We start from the raw sequence: 21,219 nt of genomic DNA, 5'->3' as shown, positions 1-21,219 counted from the left end.
TTTTCTTACATTTTTAAAGGCAAACCTCTTTTTAAAATTCTTAAACTATCCTTTGCTGGCATTAAATTCTTCATCTTGTTTTAGACTTCCCCTCCCTCCCTCCCTCCCTCCCTCCCTTCCTTCCTTCCTTCCTTCCTTCCTTCCTTCTTTTGCTTCATCTTTTGCTGTAAGTTGTCATATGATGGCTTTGGTTTTTCTTGAATCATATTAGAGTCTACAGGTATGCCTTTCTCATTAACAATCTGTACCCACATAAAAGCTGCATTTTCAATACAAGATAAAAAGATTTCACAAAGAGTGCAAGATTTTCACTCCTGCTGACACAGATGTGGTGATGGCTTCATGAATTTCCTTTTCTTTTTCTATAATGGTCCTTACAGTGGATTCATTTATCTTAAAATGGTGGGCAGTCACAGCTGCAGACCTGAGTCTGTGGTACATATCAAGCAATTCAGCTGTTTCTTATAATGTTATGATTTTTCTCTGCTTCTTGGGAGCACTTCTAGCATCACTAGTGGCACTTTGTATGGGTCCCATGATGTTATTCAAGGCTTACACTTTTGCACTAAACATGAAAAATACGTGAGAACCATGAGAGATCACTTTTGACTGTGATACACAATTTACTTGGAGATATGAACTGTTCATGTGGAAATGATTAGCATCACACAGCATTTTAAGCAGACATTCTAACACTTGAGCTTACCACAATAGCAACAGGAGGTGGCTACAAAATTATTACAGTAGTGCAGTATGTACTACAGTTACTTTTATGCAGTTACGATTTAATACTGTATCTTTACATTTGTTTACATTTCTTTCTATTAAAATGGTACTATGTATGGTCTGTAAGTGTGTGTAAGTTTTGATAAATTTTAAGTTTTTCTGATAAATCTGATAAAATAGACCAGTATCTACATATATTTCATGCATTCATGACATACCTTTCAAATTTTTCAATATTTCTAGGCTATACAGTTGATGTTTTTTCAAATTGCAAATCTCCCAAAATTTTTTCAGTGCCTTTATTGAAAAAAAAAGTCCACGTATAAGTGGACCCACGCAGTTCAAGCCAGTATTGTTCAAGGGTTGTCTGTACCTTGAAATGCTTCACCTCTTTTTTAGGTTGTTAAGAAAAACCTAAATTAAAACTAGTTCTTGAGATTTATTTTTTCAAGGTGAAATACCTCTAAAAAGCTATTCCCACTGTGGTCAGATGTATCACTTGGTTTTCTGTCCTGTTCTCTCTCTCTCTCTCTCTCTCTTTTTTTTCTAGAGCCTTTATTCATTTCTAATCTGGTCCTATCCTCTAGGCCTACTATGTAGCTGTCATCCTGTAATGTCATATCCTAATCAGCCTGAGGATTCCCTTTACTACTGTCATGCTGGAGTCAGTGTTTCCTAGATCCCTTTTCTTACTTTTATTTTTTTTTATTTTACTTTTATTTTTATTTTTATTTTTATTTTTTTTATTTTTATTTTTTTATTTTACTTTTATTTTTTTATTTTTATTTTTTTTTCAATTTTTATTTATTTATGATAGTCACAGAGAGAGAGAGAGAGGCAGAGATACAGGCCGAGGGAGAAGCAGGCTCCATGCACCGGGAGCCCGATGTGGGATTCGATCCCGGGTCTCCAGGATCTCGCCCTGGGCCAAAGGCAGGCGCCAAACCGCTGCGCCACCCAGGGATCCCTCTTACTTTTATTTATCCCCTCATCTTGATGTAGAATACTCTCTTACAGCTGACTGGGAAAGGGCCCAAGAGATTGTTACTACTTTCTCATTATAGTGTTTTTTAGTACTTATTTGGATTCAATTTTCTTTTTATCCTTCTCTAAGAGTATTTGGAAGCTTTAGTATTTTTCTTTTTTCTTCTTTCTTCATTATATCTGTTCACCCTACTAACCCCTATTTGTTTTGGTAACTTTCTTGTTGGAACCTTCCTCAATATTTGGTGTTCTTTGGCTGTCCATTCATTTATTAAAGGTCCACTCTGTTGAAATATAGTTTACATACAATAAAGCATGCAGATTTAAGTATGAAGTTTAGTTTTGACAAATGTACTATTTGTGTAATCGCCACCCCACGTAAATATCTTAAGACATTTCCATCACTTCAGAAGAGCTCCCGCCTACATCTTTGCAGTCCGTTCCCTACATTTCTACCCATACACCCTTTGTCAACCACTGTCTTTGTCACCATAGTTAATTTTGCCTCTTCAAGACTTTGATACAGTGTGGTCATACAGTATATGTTCTTTTAGTGTCTGGTTTTTTTTGCTCAGTATCTTTTTTTTTTAATTTAAATTTTTAATTTTTAAATGCCAGAACGTTTATTGTGACTAATCATTGAAATCATTAAGATAAACTGGATGCTGCAACAGGTGCCCTTTTGGGCTTAGGTGTTGATCCTTCACAGAGTCCGCACCTGTATCTGCAGTATACAATTTTTAGGTGCCTAATTTGACCGGTCCCAGTGGTATTTCATCTTTTAGCTTTGGCACTCTAGTTATACCTTCTCTTCTACTTTGCAGGGTAGCCACATTTGCCACAGATGGACTTCTGAAGGTGGTAGGCCTTAGAGCCACAGTGATGGCACAATGTGTGCGTCTTACTGCGATGCTTTCCAAACGATGACATCCCCTTTGTCATCTTATTTCCGTGGCAGACCCCTTGCTCAGTATCATTTTTGAGATTCATTTATGTTGTTATATGAATCAATTTTCTTAATTTTTATTGCAGAATACTGTTCCTTGTATGGATATAGCACATTTATTTATTCACCTGTGTATGGACAAAGGAGTTGTTTCTAGTGTTTTGGCTATTATTAATACAACTCCTATGTATATTTCTGTATAGTATTTTCATTTCTCTTGGGTAAATCACAAGGAGTGAAATTGCTGGGTTATTAGTGTAAGTATATGTTTAACTTTGTAAGAACTGCCAAACTACCCATTTATTTTTAAAAGTGTGCATTAAGGGATCCCTGGGTGGCGCAGCGCTTTGGCGCCTGCCTTTGGCCCAGGGCGCGATCCTGGAGACTCGGGATCGAATCCCACGTCGGGCTCCCGGTGCATGGAGCCTGCTTCTCCCTCTGCCTATGTCTCTGCCTCTCTCCCTCTCTCTCTCTGTGATGACTATCATAAATAAATAAAATTTAAAAAAAAAAAAAAGTGTGCATTAAAAGGATAGATCGGAAGACCCCTTTTTTTTTTTTTTTTTTTTAAGATTTTATTTATTTGAGAGAGAGAGCACAAGCAAGCAGAGTGGTAGGCAGGCAGAGGGAGGGATCATGACCTAGCCAAAGGCAGACGCTTAACTGATTGAGCTACCTGGGTGCCCCAGATTGGAAGACTTATATGTTTGAATATATCACTTGTTGACTTGTGGATTTTTCTGTTTGGTGTTTAGTTGGGAACCCAGACATTTCTAAGGGAGGAATAGAGATTCTCACTCAGTGGCAGGCGTTTGTTCTGCTCTCATTTACTTTTCTTCAGGGAAGACTCCTGTTTATTTCAGCTAGGTGATACATATGTCAGAGTGGGGCAAGGGATACAGAGTAGTAGGGCAAGGGATACAAGTGCTCACTTAATCTTTACCTTTTTTCATATTCTTACAGCTCTTAGCTAAACCTGGTGTTTTCACGTATGGACCCTTTCTGTCTCAGATTCTTTTGTTTGTTTGTTTGTTTTTTTTGTCTCAGATTCAGAGAATGTATCTCTGGTCTTTTAATATATAATCTGCATCTAAAAAGTTGGTGTGAAAGTGATGGTTATGTGATAGACCGGTGCTTGACAGCGTCATGCTTTAAGTTTAGACATAAGAGTCTAACTACTTTTCATACAGGCCTTCAACCAGTCAGTCTCTCTTGATCTCTCTACCTTTTACCACCTCCTCTAGCACCTACTACCCAGGCCCTTTGGTGGTAACTGGTACCATGAGTTCCTGAGCCTTTTTTGGAGTGGTTTAGGTAAAATAGGTAAAAAGTGTAAAATAGGTAAATTAGTTTGCTGCTTGTTCATATTTCTCAACTGCTAGTGTTTAGGTTTCCATCTTTCGTCTGTTTAGGTCAGTCACCACTCCTCTAGATACTTAGTGGTTGCCAGAAAAATTTGACTCTTAGGTGTTCAGTTTTCTCTTCTCTTTGTCCTTTTGAGTTTATATCCTTTTTTTTTATTCTTGCTGTAGTTTTAGTGAAGTCTAGAGAGAGAAGAGGGTTTTTTTAAAAAAAGATTTTATTTATTTATTTATTTATTTATTTATTTATTTGAGAGAGAGCACTAGTGTGAACAGGGGGAGGGGCAGGGGAAGGGAGAGAATCCCTAGCGGACTCCGCATTGAGCACAAGCCCGACCCAGGGCTCAATCTTACAACCCTGAGATCATGACCCGAGCTGGAATCAAGAGTCAGACACTTAATTGACTGAGCCACCCAAGTGCTCTAAGATAATAGATTTTTTTAAACTTTATCATCTTTTTTTTTTTTTTTAATTTTTATTTATTTATGATAGTCACAGAGAGAGAGAGAGAGAGAGAGGCAGAGACACAGGCAGAGGGAGAAGCAGGCTCCATGCACCGGGAGCCTGATGTGGGATTCGATCCCAGGTCTCCAGGATCGCGCCCTGGGCCAAAGGCAGGCGCCAAACCACTGCGCCACCCAGGGATCCCCAAACTTTATCATCTTTTTAAAAAAAATTTTTTTTATTGGAGTTCAATTTGCCAGCATATAACATAACACCCAGTGCTCATCCCAAGTGCCCCCTCAGTGCCTATCACCCAGTCACCCTAGATAATAAATTTTTAAAAATGTGTTCAGTTTTCCATTTTTTATCTGAAACTGTTTTTTTCTTTCTAAAATTAAAATAACTACATTAATATTATGTTTTCCTACTTGAAAATTTTACTAGGCTTGATTCTATTCTTTTTTCCATCTGCCTACATTTTAATTTAATTTTTTAAATAGCTACCATTTATTGAATACCTGGATGTGTTAGACCTGAGCTCTACTATATGCTGAATATTCATTAGTCACCTTTTTTTTTTTTTTTAGTCACCTTTGTTTAAACAAAGGTATGTGAAGATATTAGAAAGAAATATATATGGGTAGTATTATGGTGTAATTTCATTTTATTTCATGTTAGTCTCACAAGTTATGGGAGGCTATTCTTCTCTCACTGATAATGATGACAGCCACAGTAAATAACATTTAGATGGCTTTCTATAACTCAGGCACTGTTCTGAGCACTTTGCATTAGTGTACAGAGTTCTCCCAACCATTCTTAAGGTATATACTTTTCAAACTGCCATCTTACAGAAAGCTCCAGGGATAAGGTATGGCCCAGCTGGATTGCAGTCCTCCTAAATTTTTATTTTTTATTTTTCAAAGTTTCAGTTGTACAGAAGACAACACTTTTATGTACTCCATGTCTACAGATCAGCCAATTGTTAGTCTATTTTGAAAAATAAAAGTGCTGTTTATTTTCAATAACTATGGATCCATGGCAAGATTTTAGTGTCTGATATTCTATTTCAAGCATATACAATAACTTATCCAATCTGTCCTGTGTTGATGGACATCATTTTCTTCTTATAAATGCTTTAAAAATCTTATGCATATGTTTATACATATTCTCACGTTATAAATGAATAAGTTCATTAGTCATCAGACTGCTATTTTTTAAACTTACTACCAGTCCTTCAAATGATCTGTAACCAACAGTGTATGAGATTATCATTTTATATCCCAGTGATTGATTTTCTTGTCTCTTCCACTAGATGATGAGCATTCTAATTTGTTAGTAAAGCTGTTAATGAAAATTAGGCATCTTGAGGAAATATATATTCCAGTAGCTGAAGTAATTTCTTTTCCATTACTTTAATTTATGAGAGGAGTTTTGTTTTGTTTTTCACTTCTGCATTCCTTTTTTTTTTTTTTCTTAAAGAGAGAGAAAGAACACACACATGTAGGGGGAGGGGCAGAGGGAGAGGGTGAGAATCTCAAGCAGCTTCCACCTGACACAGCGCCTGGTCTCATGACCCCGAGATTATGACCCAGGCTGAGCCACCCAGGCACCCCTCACTTTTTTTTTATTTTTTTATTTTTTTATTTTTTTTTATTTTTTTTACCCCTCACTTTTGCATTCTTATAAGGAAAAAAAATTAATATATTGAGGATATTAATAGTATGACTCCAATTTTTAATGAATTAAGCATGTAGTATTCATACTTTTCTCTAGCAACTTATTCGAATATTAGTTCTTAATGTTTTATCATTGCCTCACAAGTTGTCAAACCCATGAGGTTTCTCTCCCTACTACAAACATTTATTGAAAGATAATATATATGCCGGGACAACAAGTATTTATCTTGTTGGTCCTTTCTGCCTTATGCGAGACTGTAGACCAGTTCCTTTTTCTTGTCCTTTGGAGACTATACTTTTCTTGTTTTTCCTGTTCTAATTATTCCTTATCAATATTATTAGAGTACTTTTTCTTTGTCTGCAGATCCTATAAGCATTGGTTTCTTAGACTGTGCTTCTTGTCGTTTAATTGCCACCTATATGCTGATGACTCTCCTCAAAACTCTCCTAAGCTTTACACTCATAATTGTAAAAACCCACTGAATTTCCCCAAGGTTTTTATCCCCCCCCCCAAGGTTTTTCATATGCAATATATCCTTCCCAGAATTTATTATCTTTTCTTCCTCACTTACTCTTTTTCTTATTCCCTTTCTACATGGCATACCATCCTTCAAGTTTCCCTGACTAGACTCCTAAACATTATCCTAAATTGCTTCTCAGTCAGGCTCCAAGTTGTACTGACTCTTCTTTGTAGACATTTTCCAGATTTATCTTCTTTTCTTCTTGTATTAGTCTACCTTTTGCTTTTCTGCACTACTGGTAGAATGAACTGCATTGTATCTATGTTCTGTTTCCTATCTGCCTGGAATTTGTATCTGAATTGTGTCTGACTATATCCCTTCCTTATTACGACAGACCAAAATTTCTATGACTTGGTCAAAAGACTGCCTCCCTAGGTTTATTATATACTACTCCCCACCTTGTTTATTTTGTTCTAGTAACGTACAATTCCATACATTCCATCTGTCATTGTACTTTGTAACAAACCTATCATCTCTGCCTTGCATACCTTTGTCCTTTTTGCTTTGGTTAGTCTTTAAATTTTTATGTAATCATCCTCTCTGTTCAGAGTCTTCTCTTTCCTCCAGCATGGGCTAAAAGTACCTTTTCTGTGCCATCATTTTGATCCTTGAACTGACTGCATAATTGTATTTTTCTCGTCCTTATAGACAAAGTTCTGTTTGGTGAAAAAAAATGCCTAAAAGTAGTGACTTAGTAATTTTTGTTTTTAGTGAATGTCTAAAAATATTAGGTTGTTAGAATAATCAGTTTGTAGATTGCTTTCTTTGTAAATGACAAAATCTAATCTTTAGCTTAGATTTTGTGGGGACTGTCCTCCACATGAATAAATAAGTGCTTAAGAAGTATAAATATTTTTATCTCAAAGAAATTTGAAGTATATTTGGTATATAATATTGTATTAGTCTTAGATATACAACATAGTGATTCAACATTTATAAGTATGAAATGTTTGTCGTCTGCCACTATACAAGGGTAATACAATATTATTATTATTTTAAATTTTATTTATTTGAGAGAGAGAGCGAGTGTGTGTGTGTGTGTGTGTGAGAGAGAGAGAGAGAGAGAGAGAGCACAAGCAGGGGTCAGGGAAGAGGACAATAGCTACCTGCTGAGCAGGAACCCCAATGCAGGGCTTGATTCCAGGACCCCAGAATCATGACCTGAGCTGAAGGCAGACACTTAACTGACTGAGCCACCAGGTGCCCTAATAAAATATTATTGACTATATTCCCACTGCTGCTCTTTACATACCTTTTACATCCTCTTTACATGACTTATTTATTTTACAACTGGAAGTTTGTACTGCTTTATCCCCTTCATTTATTTTATCAATCCCCTCATCTGTCTTTCCTCTGGCAACCACCAGTTGGTTCTCTGTATTTATGAGTCTGTTTCTGTTTTGTTAGAGTCCACATATAAGTGAAATCATACGGTATTTGTCTTTCCCTGTCAGTTATTTCACTTAAAATAATACCCTCTAGGTCCATCCAAGTTGTTGCAAATGGCAAGATTTTACTCAGTTTTATGGCTGAGTAATAGTCTGTATTACATATATATGTGTGTGTTTATTTATTTTTTATTTTTAAAAATTTTTTATTTATTTATGATAGTCACAGAGAGAGAGAGAGAGAGAGAGAGGCAGAGACATAGGCAGAGGGAGAAGCAGGCTCCATGCACCGGGAGCCCGACGTGGGATTTGATCCCGGGTCTCCAGGATCGCACCCTGGGCCAAAGGCAGGCGCTAAACCGCTGCGCCACCCAGGGATCCCGTGTGTATTTATATATACACATCATCTTATCCATTTATTTTTTAAAAGATTTTATTTATTTTGAGAGAGAGAGAGCAAGCATGAATGGGGGGAGAGGCAGAGGGAGAGAGAGAGAATGTCAAGCAGACTCCATACTGCGCGTGGAGCCTGATGCAGGGCTTGATCTCAGATTCCCAAGATCATTACCTGAGCCGAAATCAAGAGCCAACTGCTTAACCGACTGAGCCACTCAGACACCCCATACCCATTTATCTATTAATGGACACTTAGGTTGCTTCCATAATTTGGCTATTTTACAAAATGCTGCAGTGAACATAGAGGTGCATCTGTCTCTTGAAATTAGTGTTTTTGTTTTCTGTGGATAAATACTCAAGTCGGGGGAATACTCAGAAGTAGACTGCTGAATCATATAATATTTCTGTTTTTAATTTTTTGAGGAACCTCCAAAATGTTCCACTGTAGCTGCATCAATTTACAGTCCCACCAACAATGCAAAGGTGTTCCCTTTTCTCCATATCCTTGCCAACACTTATTTTTTAAAAAAGAAGATTTTAAGAGCCTTCTTTTCTCTTACAGTGTCTTACCCTCTTCAACTTCTGATTTGCAGTTACAGATGTAGAGCTGAAACGACTGAAAGATGCCTTCAAGAGGACATGTGGACTCTCTTATTATATGGGCCAGCACTGCTTCATCAGGGAAGTGCTTGGTGATGGAGTGCCTCCAAAAGTGGCTGAGGTAATCTTTATATTCTAGATTTTCCTTTGACATACTTTTCCACCAGCCTGAATTCTTGAGGAGCTTTCTGGTCTTAACATAGGTAATCTTCCCCACAGTTATTTTTCTTGCTGAGTAAGTCAGTAGAGCTTAGATGTCAATATGGCTATATTTTTAGAGGCCAAAGAGAAGTAACACAGATCTGCATTTGTGCTGCTTTTATACTGAGCTTTCATAGCCACTGACTATAACCATGGGCCCAGTAGTTTGACCAACTTCTTATTCTTACACACTTCACTACTCTGACATACAAGTTTTATGTTGGGAGTATGTTTTACAGATTTTGTGTTAAAGAAAAACTTTCTCGATAACAAAGCCTAATTAAATTAATTCTATAAAATTAAATGTTGTGAATGAAACACTAGCTTATTGGAACCTGTAAAGTCTTATTTAATTTCTACTAAAAAATTTAGGTAGAGATAAAATGTCCTAAGTTGATATAAATATACCCTTCCTAAAAACAGTAAGTTAACTGTTTTTATGGCTGTCTATACAGATATGCATTATATCATTCAAAATGTGAAATAAGAATAAAACACTGAAAACATTAACAAAACACTGAAAATTATGGGAATTTTAAGATTAGTATATAACATAGAACTGTAATTTGCCATTCTTAATTAGTGATAGCTTCTGTTTCTAACCTGTTGCGTGCTTTTGAACCTGTAGTTTCTATAATAATAGAGTTTACATTTTTAATTTTTTTAACCTCATTTGTACGAAATGGCTTAGAATAGCCAACTCTATGGAAACAGAAAATACATTTGTTAAAATTTTAGTTGGTTTTTTTCTTACTCACTTGCATAGCAGCTGCATCTTCTTCCCATGTTCTGCTATTGGAGAGGCAGTTCATTAATCCTGTGTTTTGGAGGAATCTGTCCTTTCTGAGGTGTCAGGCTACTTGGTTGCCTCTGACAGGCTCAAGAAATGTAATATAGTTTATTTGACTGTCTGGTTTTTAGGATGGAAGTAATACACTTTCAGACTTTTTACATCAAAGGTGGAAGTGGAACTCCTTGCAACATCATTTTTATGTGAATATCTAATAAATTTCATTTCCCCCAAAACTGCTTTAAGATTCTTGCTCTGCCCTTTGGACTCTGTTAAAGGTCATCACCGGCTAGAATAATTAAAATAATTATTTTACAAGAATGATCTTAATGTTAAATGGTAAAGTCCACAGTAATAGTTTCAAGTTTTAGTTTCATTGTAGTTAATGCTTTTTTTGTGTCAAATCTAGCACTGTATTAAAACACATAAACTCTATAAATGCTCTTAGTGATGATATTAGCTTTTTTTGCCCTATTATTTCCTGACATAGGCTTAATTTAAATGAGGGCGGGTACTATTAGCATGTGGATATTGATTAGTATGCATAATATATTGTGTAAATTGTGAGGTATGATAAGGAGCTAAGTACTTTTATCTTTAATTAATCACTGGAATTTTCTCAGGAAAGGAAGTCTTTATAGTTTTTCATACCATAATCTAAAAAGGGTGAGTGAACCTCATTTGAGCTCAGTTCTGGAGCAGTTTCAACATTCATATAAAATGAACTTGTGGTTTATTTTAGCCATCTCTCTGAGATAGGCAGGTCAGTAGATAGACTTCATTAGCTTTTGTGTGTATTTGGGAAAGGGAGAGAATTTATTAGTATAATTCATATTTGCAGAGTTCAAAGTTACTTGCTGAAGAGGAAGTTGTACATTTTATTTTATTTTATTTATAAGATTTTATTTATTTATTTATTTATTTATTTAGGAGAGAGACAGAAGCAAAGATATAGGCAGAGGGAGAAGCAGGCTTCCTATGGGGAGTCTGATGCGGGACTTGATCCCAGGACACTGGGGTCATGACCTGAGCCAAAGACAGGTGCTCAACCACTGAGCCACCCAGGTACCCATAATTGTACATTTTAAATAAAATGGAAGTGTAAAAAAAAAAAAAATAAAATAAAATAAAATAAAATAAAATAAAATAAAATGGAAGTGTAGATCTGTACAGGTAGTTTTGAAGCTTTAATTTAGTTTTAGTGAGTAGGTAGATTCAGATGGAGGTCTGTGTTCTTACAGCTGCAGGGAAATAAGTTAAATGATGGGATTTATAAATAAAGTAATGGCCCTTGTAAGACCTTTCTTAAAATCCCGTGGAGAACTTCAGCCTTAAATTTGGGTGGAGAGGGTCACTTACTCTTGGTGAGATTCTGAAATTAATGTTTTGAACCACAACAGCATTATTTTAATGCCAGTATCTCTCTAAGAAAAGCCACAGAAGAAAAAAGAAAGAAAGAAAGAAAAGCCACAGGAACCATTTAAGCTGCCAATTGTGGATGGTGAGAGAACTTCATTCCCTAGTGAAATCAATGTTTTCCTTTAAAGTAAAAGTAATAACATATCTTTCAAGAGTAAGGGGAAGTATTTTTGGAATTTTAGTGGAAAAGGATGATGAACTTAAGTAAATTTAGTCCTTAATATGTTAATTAAGGAAGCAATGTGAGTTTCTAAATTATTTTCTTGAAGAGTAGCTGTATAATTTTAGAGCAAAAGAGAGATTTATTTAGGATTGAACTAAACTTTTTTTTACCTTCTCTGAAGGTTTGCTATGATAAATTCCAAGACATTTTGGATGAGGAATAAGAACTCATGACAGTTTATGATTTTTGGAATTTAAGCATTGATTTAATTAGTCTCATTTTAGGATAGATTAGTGTAATTAATATTTTGATGCAATTCTGATCTTGCTTATAATAGTAACCATGTGTTATTTGAGTAGAATATTAAATGAATAGAATTTGAGGAGATTGAGAAAACAAAATCAAAAGAAGTACGTGGTAAGTAAATGAAAAATGGGTAATACTTGAAATTGCCCTCTTCTAAACCAAGGCTACTAACTCTTAATAATCCAGTACTTATATTTTCTTTAGCATGTCACCCATTCTCCAACTCCTGTCCTCCCAAAGAAATTCTAAATACAAAACATTTCCACCTAGTATAAATTTGTAATCATTTCTTCCTGTTTTCACATTCACTTAAAAGTAGTATTTACCATTTAGAAAATCTGCTAGGCAAGTGAATTTGTGTTAGCTATTCATTAACTATTTCCTTTTACTGGATACTCTTAAATCTCTATCTCAGGATTGATTTCAATTCTGGATGACTGGTTAGTATAGTAATACCATTCTACCTTTCTCCTCATAGCTGCCTCTGACAGTTTTGTTTTAGCCCACATTGTTTTTCTACCATTTCTTACAGATGTTAAAGTCTGCCTCTACTATGTAGCACATTTTATGAAGTGATGATGGCTTATTTGCTAATTGTTCATTTAAGTCTTGTCCTTCAACTAAGTTACAATTCTTGATGGGCAGACTTTATGACTTAAAAAACTGCCCCAGAGTGCTGTGCATATAGTATAAACTTAATAAGTATTTGATTTATTAATTTTTTTAAAGGTAATTTTATTATTTTGCAAAACCCTATGACAAGAATGACCAGAAACCACTATTCGTGAAATTAGTTAGCTTTGCTAATAACTTTTGCAGTCTTCGAACATTTAATCTTTTACAAATTAGAGGAAAATGCAAATTTTAAGTGAAAGCAATCTTAGAGCCTAGTGTTTTCAGATGTAGTGATCAAATATGAAAAGAGTTGATTAGTAGGATATTTTTCTGATAGTGGGGATAAATTTATGTTTAAATGCCCCTTGGGACTATGGGCATATATTTATTTACTAGATAGTCTAGGTTTAGGGGGAACTGACCACAGAATTATGATTAGTGTTTGTTTTGATGTTAGTTGATCTGTATTATTTATGACATTCCTTTATGTTGGATTTACTAGAATGATGGATGATAACTTTCTTGACAACTCTAGTCATTGACTGTTGGGCTTGATGCTATTGATTATTGACTGTTGTAATATACCAAAATAACTAATGTGTTTCTATCAACCAGAGAAGAATAGCTAATGTTTCCATTTGTTACAGAAAATCCTGATCTTGACATAGCTGACAGGAGAACACTAGGCAGGATACTGGATTAAAATCTTTCTCTGTAACTAGAGTCTGTAATATGTTCACTATACTTGATTTTAACTGCATTGCTTTTTGTTCATGGTGTAATGTGTACACTAGTTCTTAAAATTCAGTGTTTTTCAGTATTTCTCTTTGTAAGACTGGACAGAAAAGATTCCAAGGATTCTATTAGATGAAAATATTAATTTCATTCTCTCGTAAAATTACATACAGACTTTTGTAAAAAGTGCATTATCTTTATGATTCTTAACTGCTAGATTTTATCCTAGAGTGATTTTTAAACAGCTTCGTAAACTGTTGAGAAACAGAGTTTATAGGGTGCCTGGGAGGCTCAGTTGAGCATCCAACCCTTGATTTTGGCTCAGGTCATCATCTCGGGGTCTTGGGATTGAGGCTGCAGTATGGACTCAGCTGGAGGATTCTCTTCATCTCCGTCTACCTCTCTCCCAGCTTGTGTGCACATGCACATATGCTCTCTCTCTCTCCCAAATAAATAAATAAATCTCCTTTTTTTTTTTTTTTTTTTAAAAGAAAAGTAGTTAATGGTAGAAGAGCTAACAAGTCATTAGGCATAACAGAACTAGTGAACTTCTTCTATAAAACCTTACATCAGGGATCCCTGGGTGGTGCAGCGGTTTGGCACCTGCCTTTGGCCCAGGGCGTGATCCTGGAGACCCGGGATCAAATCCCACGTCGGGCTCCCAGTGCATGGAGCCTGCTTCTCCCTCTGCCTGTGTCTCTGCCTCTCTCTCTCTCTCTCTCTCTCTGTGTGACTATCATAAATAAATAAAAATTAAAAAAAAAAACCTTACATCAGGTACATTATATAACTTATGAATGTTGTAAGTGGCATTGTAAATGTCATAGAAGTTACTCATTTATACTGGAACTAAAAAATACCATTATAGAAAGTAATTTATACATAATCACTTACGTGAATCCTTGTATTAATTGAGGTACTGACATTGACTGGTGTAGTATGTGGTACAAATAATATTACACTAAGTGAAATAAGTCAGAGAAAGACAATGATCATATGGTCATATGCGGAATTTAAGAAACAACACAAATATATTTCTTCATTGGGCAGTCTTTCTATGACATTCTTCCTTTTAGAATAGAGGCATATTGGGCAGCCCTGGTGGCTCAGTGTAATAGCGCCGCCTTCAGTCAGTCCTGGAGACCCAGGACTGAGTCCTACATCTGGCTCCCTGCATGGAGCCTGCTTCTCCCTCTGCCTGTCTCTGTCTGCCTGTCTCTCTCTGGAATAAATAAATAAAATATTAAAAAAAGAATAGAGGCATATTAAATATATCTATTCTATTCATCATAAATACAATAAGATGTATTCACAATGAAGATTTTCTTTTAACTAATTTGAAAAATTGGTTTTTGACTCAATGATAAAAGAGAAGATCTAAAAGGGAAGGTGTGTCGATATATGTGAAAACATAAACGAATCTCAAAATTGCTGTGCTAAGTGAAAGAATCCAAGTAAAAGTAGAATACATGCTTATGATTACATTCGTATAAATTTTAGAAGGTGCAAAGTTATCTATCCTGAAAGGAAGCTTACTGGTTGGTGGTGGTGTAGGAGGAGAAGAGGGAGAGAGAGATTACAGAGGGACATGAGGACACTTTTGAGATGATGAAAATGTTATTAGTTTTTTTTATTGTGATGATAGTTTTAGTGGTATGACACGTATCACAAAACTGGTTATTTGTATACTTTAAATACACAATTTAAAAATGAGACTAGGGAAAAAAAAAATGAGACTAGGGGAATCCCTGGGTGGCGCAGCGGTTTGGCGCCTGCCTTTGGCCCAGGGCGCGATCCTGGAGACCTGGGATCGAGTCCCACGTCAAGCTCCCGGTGCATGGAGCCTGCTTCTCCCTCTGCCTGCGTCTCTGCCTCTCTCTCTCTCTCTCTCTGTGACTATCATAAATAAATTTAAAAAAAAATTAAATAAAAAAAACTTTAAAAATGAGACTAGGGCAGCCCCGGTGGCGCAGCGGTTTAGCGCTGCCTGTGGCCTGGGGTGTGATCCTGGAGACCCGGGATCGAGTCCTGCGTCGGGCTTCCTGTATGGAGCCTGCTTCTCCTTCTGCCTGTGTCTCTGCCCCCCACCCCCCTCTCTATGAATAAATAAAATCTTTAAAAAAATAAAATAAAAATGAGACTAATAAAAAATATTTGCAGTTTATTGTATTTCAGTTATCCCTCAAAAACTTTGTAAAACATTTAATTAGATGTGCTTTTTGTGTTTTTCAGGAAAGATACTTATACTATTTGGAAAAATGAGCCCAAAATATAAAAATTGACTATTGACAAAATAGATCATTTAGTATTTGTTTGGATATTTGGGTTTTAGTTCTAACTTTATTAATTTACTTCAGGGTCTTTTCCTTGTCACTTAAGTTTTGAGGCAAAAAAACCTCCAAACCTTTGATCAGAGTTGTTGTAGGAATTAGATTTATTAGCAGCTTGATTGTAATTAGAGAAGTTAGGAGTGCAGTTTACATTTTTGATGTTTTAGTGGGCTTTGAAATCAGCCTGGAATGGAGCAGGAAAGGATGTGGGCTAGTTTAGGCTGGGAAAGCTGGGGCAGTGAAAGGGAGGAATTCTCAGGGATACAGTTGGAACTCTGCCTTTTTCTCTCTTGATTTGAAGTTATGGATTAAATTAAACTTGTAGAAAATTGAAATTAAAGGGAAGAGATTTCAGAATGAGATCATTAGAAATAGAAGATCCAGGATTGTCAGTTTCCAAGAAAAGTATGGATAATAAAGTAGGCCAGGGAGCCAGTTGCGAGGACAAGGATCCAATCTTACAATCATGCATTAAGCTGTGAAAACATCAAGGAAAAAAGCTAGGCAGGAAATCTCCATCGGTAGAGTTCAGAGACACTGACTCCAAAGAGAGCCAGTTTTGACTTGAATAAACTTGGTGGCTGAACCTGAAGCTGCTTCAGAGCACCCGTGGATCTCAGGAGACTTCAGCTTCTTCAATGGGATGGGAATTGATCTGCTAACTATTAGAAAGGGACAAATATTTGCTTTAAAGGAAGCTAGTAAGTGGAAGGGGAGTTACAACCCAGAACTGCAAAGAAACTATTTAATTATTTTAAACCATTGCCATGCTAATTGAGAGAGTATTCTAATAATTTACCTCACTGATGTCCAGTGACACTGTAGTCTATGATCTGAGTATGACTTGTAGTTGTGTATTTGAATAGTCTTAGATAGAGTATCTTTAAAGATGAGAAAAGAGGTAGAGACTGAATCTCAGGACTTGCTATCTAGTATGGTGGCAGCAGGAAGTTACCCAAGACAAACAGAACTAGTAATCTGGTTTGTCCAGTTAATCCTAGGGTTAGTTTATTGGACAGTCTGTCAGATATAAATAGGTAATGTACACGAGTATCTTGGGTTATTTTGTTTAGGCAAGACTCCTTTGCTTTTGGGCTTGAGGAAGGGGGAGAAGTAATATGGAGTATTCTCTAAATTTAAGAAGAGTATTAGTAAGTTACTTTCAGACTCTAGTGTTACATAAACATTTTATGATATGGGTTTATGCTTAACATCTAATAGTCAATGGTTCTATGGAGTAGAGATACCTGACACAGGCATGTGAAGCTCTAGGATAATTCTTATGTGGAAAAAAATGAGTTATGGGGCAAATATAATAAAATATACTTAACAAAATAGAGCAAATGGCATGTTTTAATTTTTTTTCTGAAAATAGTATTTAATTTTTTCCCTTTAACAAATTTGATAACTTATTCTTTTTGTTTTGTTTTTGTTTTTGTTTTTGATAACTTATTCTTTAACAATAAAGTAATTTGAGAGGATAGTAATCTACATAAATAAAATTAATTTGTCTCTTAGAATGTCATGTGAAAATAACCAGACTTATTTTCCTGATACTTGGTAAGTCTTTTTGGGGAAATAGTACTTAAACTATTTCATCCTATGTGGATGAATTTTCCTTTGGTGATTCTCTGCAGGGAACCTCAAAGAGAGAGACATCTTAGAGAGTTTCTCATACTGAGTTTTAAGAATTCCATGTCACCAAAAGTCTCAGTAGAATAAGAAAATAAACAATGATGTCCAATATGGACCCCCAAATTACAAGGGTAGATGATCTGAAATGCAAGTTTTGATTTATGATTGATCATTAATATCTTGGAAAAAAATTGAGATTCTATTTCTAAGGAAGGAAGGAAAAATGGGTATTGTATAGACTGCTAACCGTTTCTGCCACAAGCTATATTACACAAACTGTATTATGATCCAGGGTAAGTAGCAACAGGAATTTATTTAAATAGATTAGACTGTATCAAGGAGGCTAGTCATTCCTATATAGATAAAATTTTTATTTAATAAAATTGCCTTTTGAAAAATATATGCAATGAATGTTTTAGTTATATTATTTATTTAAAAAAATTTTTATTTATTTATTCATGAGAGACAGAGAGGCAGAGACACAGGCAGTGAGAGAAGCAGGCTCCATGCAGGGAGCCTGATGTGGGACTCAATCCCCGGTCCCCAGGATCACGCCCTGGGCTGAAGGCAGGCGCTAAACCACTGAGCCACCCAGGGATCCCAGTTATATTATTTAAATTGAATTATAGTGCTTTTGTTTTCAGTTGCTCTATTTCATGTTTTATAGTCTTGTGAACTATTATTTAATAATTGACTTAAAAGAAATAGATAATACCACACTAAAAGTGTGCTTAGTGAAAAGCAAACCTTTTCCATCTTTTTTTTTTTTTTAAAGATTTTATTTATTTATTTATGAGAGACACAGAAAGAGGCAGGCAGAGACATAGGCAGAGGGAGAAGCAGGCTCCATGCAGGGAGCATGATGTGGGACTTGATCCTGGGTCTCCAGGATCACGCCCTGGGCCGAAGGCAGATGCTCAACCGCTGAGCCACCCAGGCATCCCCCTTTTCCATCTTATACCCATTACCTAGAGTCCTTCCCCAGCAGTAGCCAATTATCCTGCTTTGCAAATAAAGGTTTTAAATTATCTTTTTTTTCTCAATGATTTTATTTATTTATTCATGAGGGGGGCGGGGCAGAGACATAAGCAGGCTCTGCACAAGGAGCCTGAATGCAGGACTGGATCCTGGACCCTAGGATCACCCCCTGAGTCAAGGCAGGCGCTCAACCACTGAGCTACCCAGGCGTCCCTTTTAAATTATTTTTTTTATCATAGTGATATATGATTAGAGCAGAATCAGAAGGAGCTAGTGAAAAACCAAGAGTCCCCCACCTACTCCATCTTGAGGCAACCATTTCCTAGTGATAGTTTCTGGTATATACTTCTGTCTCCTAAATAATAATCTTCACTCTTTCTTACTTGATTTTAGATTTTATCCTTTGCTTTCCCTTTTTTTTTTTTTTTTTTTTTAAAGATTTTATTTATTTATTCATGAGAGACACACACACAGAGAGGCAGAGACACAGGCAGAGGGCAGGCTCCAGACAGGGACTCAATCCTGGGACTCCAGGATCACGCCCTGGGCCAAAGGCAGACGCCCAACTGCTGAGCCACCAGGCGTCCCTTTTGCTTTTCTAATTGTAGGAAATAGCTTTCTTATACACCCGCCTCGACATCTTCTCAGTGCAATTATATCACAGTTTTTGGATAAATCAGTATTTGTTATTTACAGTATTAGGATTATGTAAAAAAATTTTTGCAATATATATGCTACAATTTAGTCTTTATTTTTTTGTCTTTTTTCCCCCTGGGGTTAATGATTGCCTTATTTTTTCATTTGCTTAGTTTTCATACCTGTGGCTAAATCATCTCACACATTCTAACAGCTTTTTAGTATGTTTTTTTTTTTTTCATGAGTCAAAGGCTAATCTTTTACACTGATCTTCAAAGCTACTTATAGTTGTGATACATACATAAATATGTCATGTATTTATCTGTTTATATCAGGCTGTCTTTCTATCCTCTAATATTCCATGAACCTTTATGCTTTTTGGCCTTCCATGTCCCAAATATGAATTAAAAAACTGATGCAAGATTTAATTAGTGTTTTCTTTATTTGCCGTTGATATGTGAGATATCAAGGTAAAATATAGATGGTGAATTGAGGGTGAATTTTAACCACCTCATTTTTATGTTGTTAAAGTACCATTAATAACAACAATGGGAAAATCCTAGATAATAAAATTCCATTTGTATGAAGCACTTGACCTCAGAGGAAAGAGAAATCAGGCTTAAGAATTAGTTTTTTTTTTTTCCCTAGTCTAATGTGAAAGAAGCTTTAAAATCAAGTTAGTAGCATTTTTTAAAATATGTTTTATTTTTTTTTTACAGATTCTGGCTAGAATCTAGCTTTTTAAATTATTTGTAAGTTTTAAGATCAGTTTATAGTTGGCACTGCTCATAGAAATTAGTAGTAGGCAAATAGTTTGATCAAATTATTTTATTTATTTATTTATTTATTTACTCACTCAAGTTATTTTATATCTGGATGGCAACTTTAATAGGATTCCAGCTCTGAAGAATAATTTTCTCATTAATTTCCAAATGACAGAGCAGCTGAAGTGTTTTGACATTTATATAAAAAATAATATTGATATATGATATTAACATATGAGGATTCATTCTGAATTATTTTTCTCATCCTCATTCTTTTTTATTTTTACAGTTGACTTTCAAAAATTTTAGATGAGTAAAAAGGCTTATAGGAGCAGCGTTTAGGAAAATGTGTTAAGCCAACTCTGCTATGTATATATACCAGATCTTTGCTTTAAAAGAAATACTGGTATGTTTCCTAACAACGTTTTCCTTAACAGTTTCCTAATTTTTGAGATATTCTATTCAACTCACCCCTTTTTAAATTTTATTTTTAAGTGATCTCTGCACTTAGCTTGGGGCTCAAACTTAAAACCCCAAGATCAAGAGTCTCATGTTCCACCAACTGAACCAGCTAGGCACCCCTCATTACACATTTAAAGCATATGGTTAATGACTTCATTTGTTCAGTTTTGCAACTATCACCACAATTAATTTCATTACCCCCAAAAGCAAACCCTATACCCTTGTCACTCCTATTTTCTCCATCCTCTCCTCCATCAGCCCTAGGTTAATATACTGATTTACTTTCTGTCTTATAGATTTACCTATTCTAAGCATTTTGTAGAAGTGGAATCATATATGGTCTTATGTGACTGGCTTCTTTGACTTAGATGAACCTTGAAAACATTATGCTGTGTGGTGGCACGTATCAGTCCTTCATTCCTTCTTGTTGGTGAATGATATTCCCTTGTATGGATATACAGTATTTTGTTATTTGTTAATCAATTGATGGATATTTGGGTTATTTCTACCTTTTGGATATTATAAATAGTGATGCTATGAACATTCATGTGCATTTGTGTGGACATATATTTTCCTTTCTCTTGGACATATATCTTGGCTAGAATTTCTGGGTCATATGGTAACTCTGTTTAACCTTTTGAGGAACTGCCAGACTGTTCCAAAATGGCTGTACCATTTTACATTACCATCAGTGGTATATGAGAGTTGCAACTTTTCTATATTCTTGCCAACCTTGATATCCTTAAATAAAGTTTTTAATTTTTAAAAAAGTAGGGGTGCCAGGGTGGATCAGTGGTTGAGCATCTGCCTTCAGCCCTGGGCTTGGTCTTGTGGTCCCAGGATTGAGTCCCACATCGGGCTCCCTGCATGGAGCCTGCTTTTTCCCTCGCCTCTGTCTCTGCCTCTTTCTCTGTGTCTCTCATGAATAATTAAATAAAATCTTAAAAAAAAAAAAGTATTTGAAAATAATCCCCCCCAACTGTTCAGGGATCCCAATTAAATATATTAGTAGATCTGAAATGTGTACTAAAGGTCTATACATTTGTGTTTGGCTTAATTGTCCCAAGCCTTTTGAGGGTACTAAAGAATTTGAGGCTTTCTGTATATTAGCAATAATATTTAAAAAAATTTAAAGTAATAAT

At 35.6% G+C, this 21,219-nt stretch overlaps 1 protein-coding gene and 1 pseudogene across 2 annotated transcripts in view; one reads left to right on the top strand and one right to left on the bottom strand.

Moving 5' to 3' along the window:
* USP32 (ubiquitin specific peptidase 32) overlaps window positions 1–21,219 on the top strand; it is a 216,941-nt gene that overhangs the window by 65,854 nt on the left and 129,868 nt on the right. For both annotated transcript variants that reach the window (XM_077852322.1, XM_077852323.1), the window contains exon 2: window positions 9,037–9,164. In XM_077852322.1, coding sequence (XP_077708448.1) covers window positions 9,037–9,164 — 128 coding nt within the window. The remainder of the gene's footprint in view (window positions 1–9,036; window positions 9,165–21,219) is intronic.
* LOC144285283 (large ribosomal subunit protein eL37-like) lies at window positions 2,359–2,701 on the bottom strand (annotated as a pseudogene).

This window comes from Canis aureus, chromosome 16, assembly GCF_053574225.1.
Source record: "Canis aureus isolate CA01 chromosome 16, VMU_Caureus_v.1.0, whole genome shotgun sequence".
In the NCBI taxonomy this organism is placed as follows: domain Eukaryota; kingdom Metazoa; phylum Chordata; class Mammalia; order Carnivora; family Canidae; genus Canis; species Canis aureus.
This window is presented reverse-complemented; position numbering and strand designations above follow the sequence as displayed.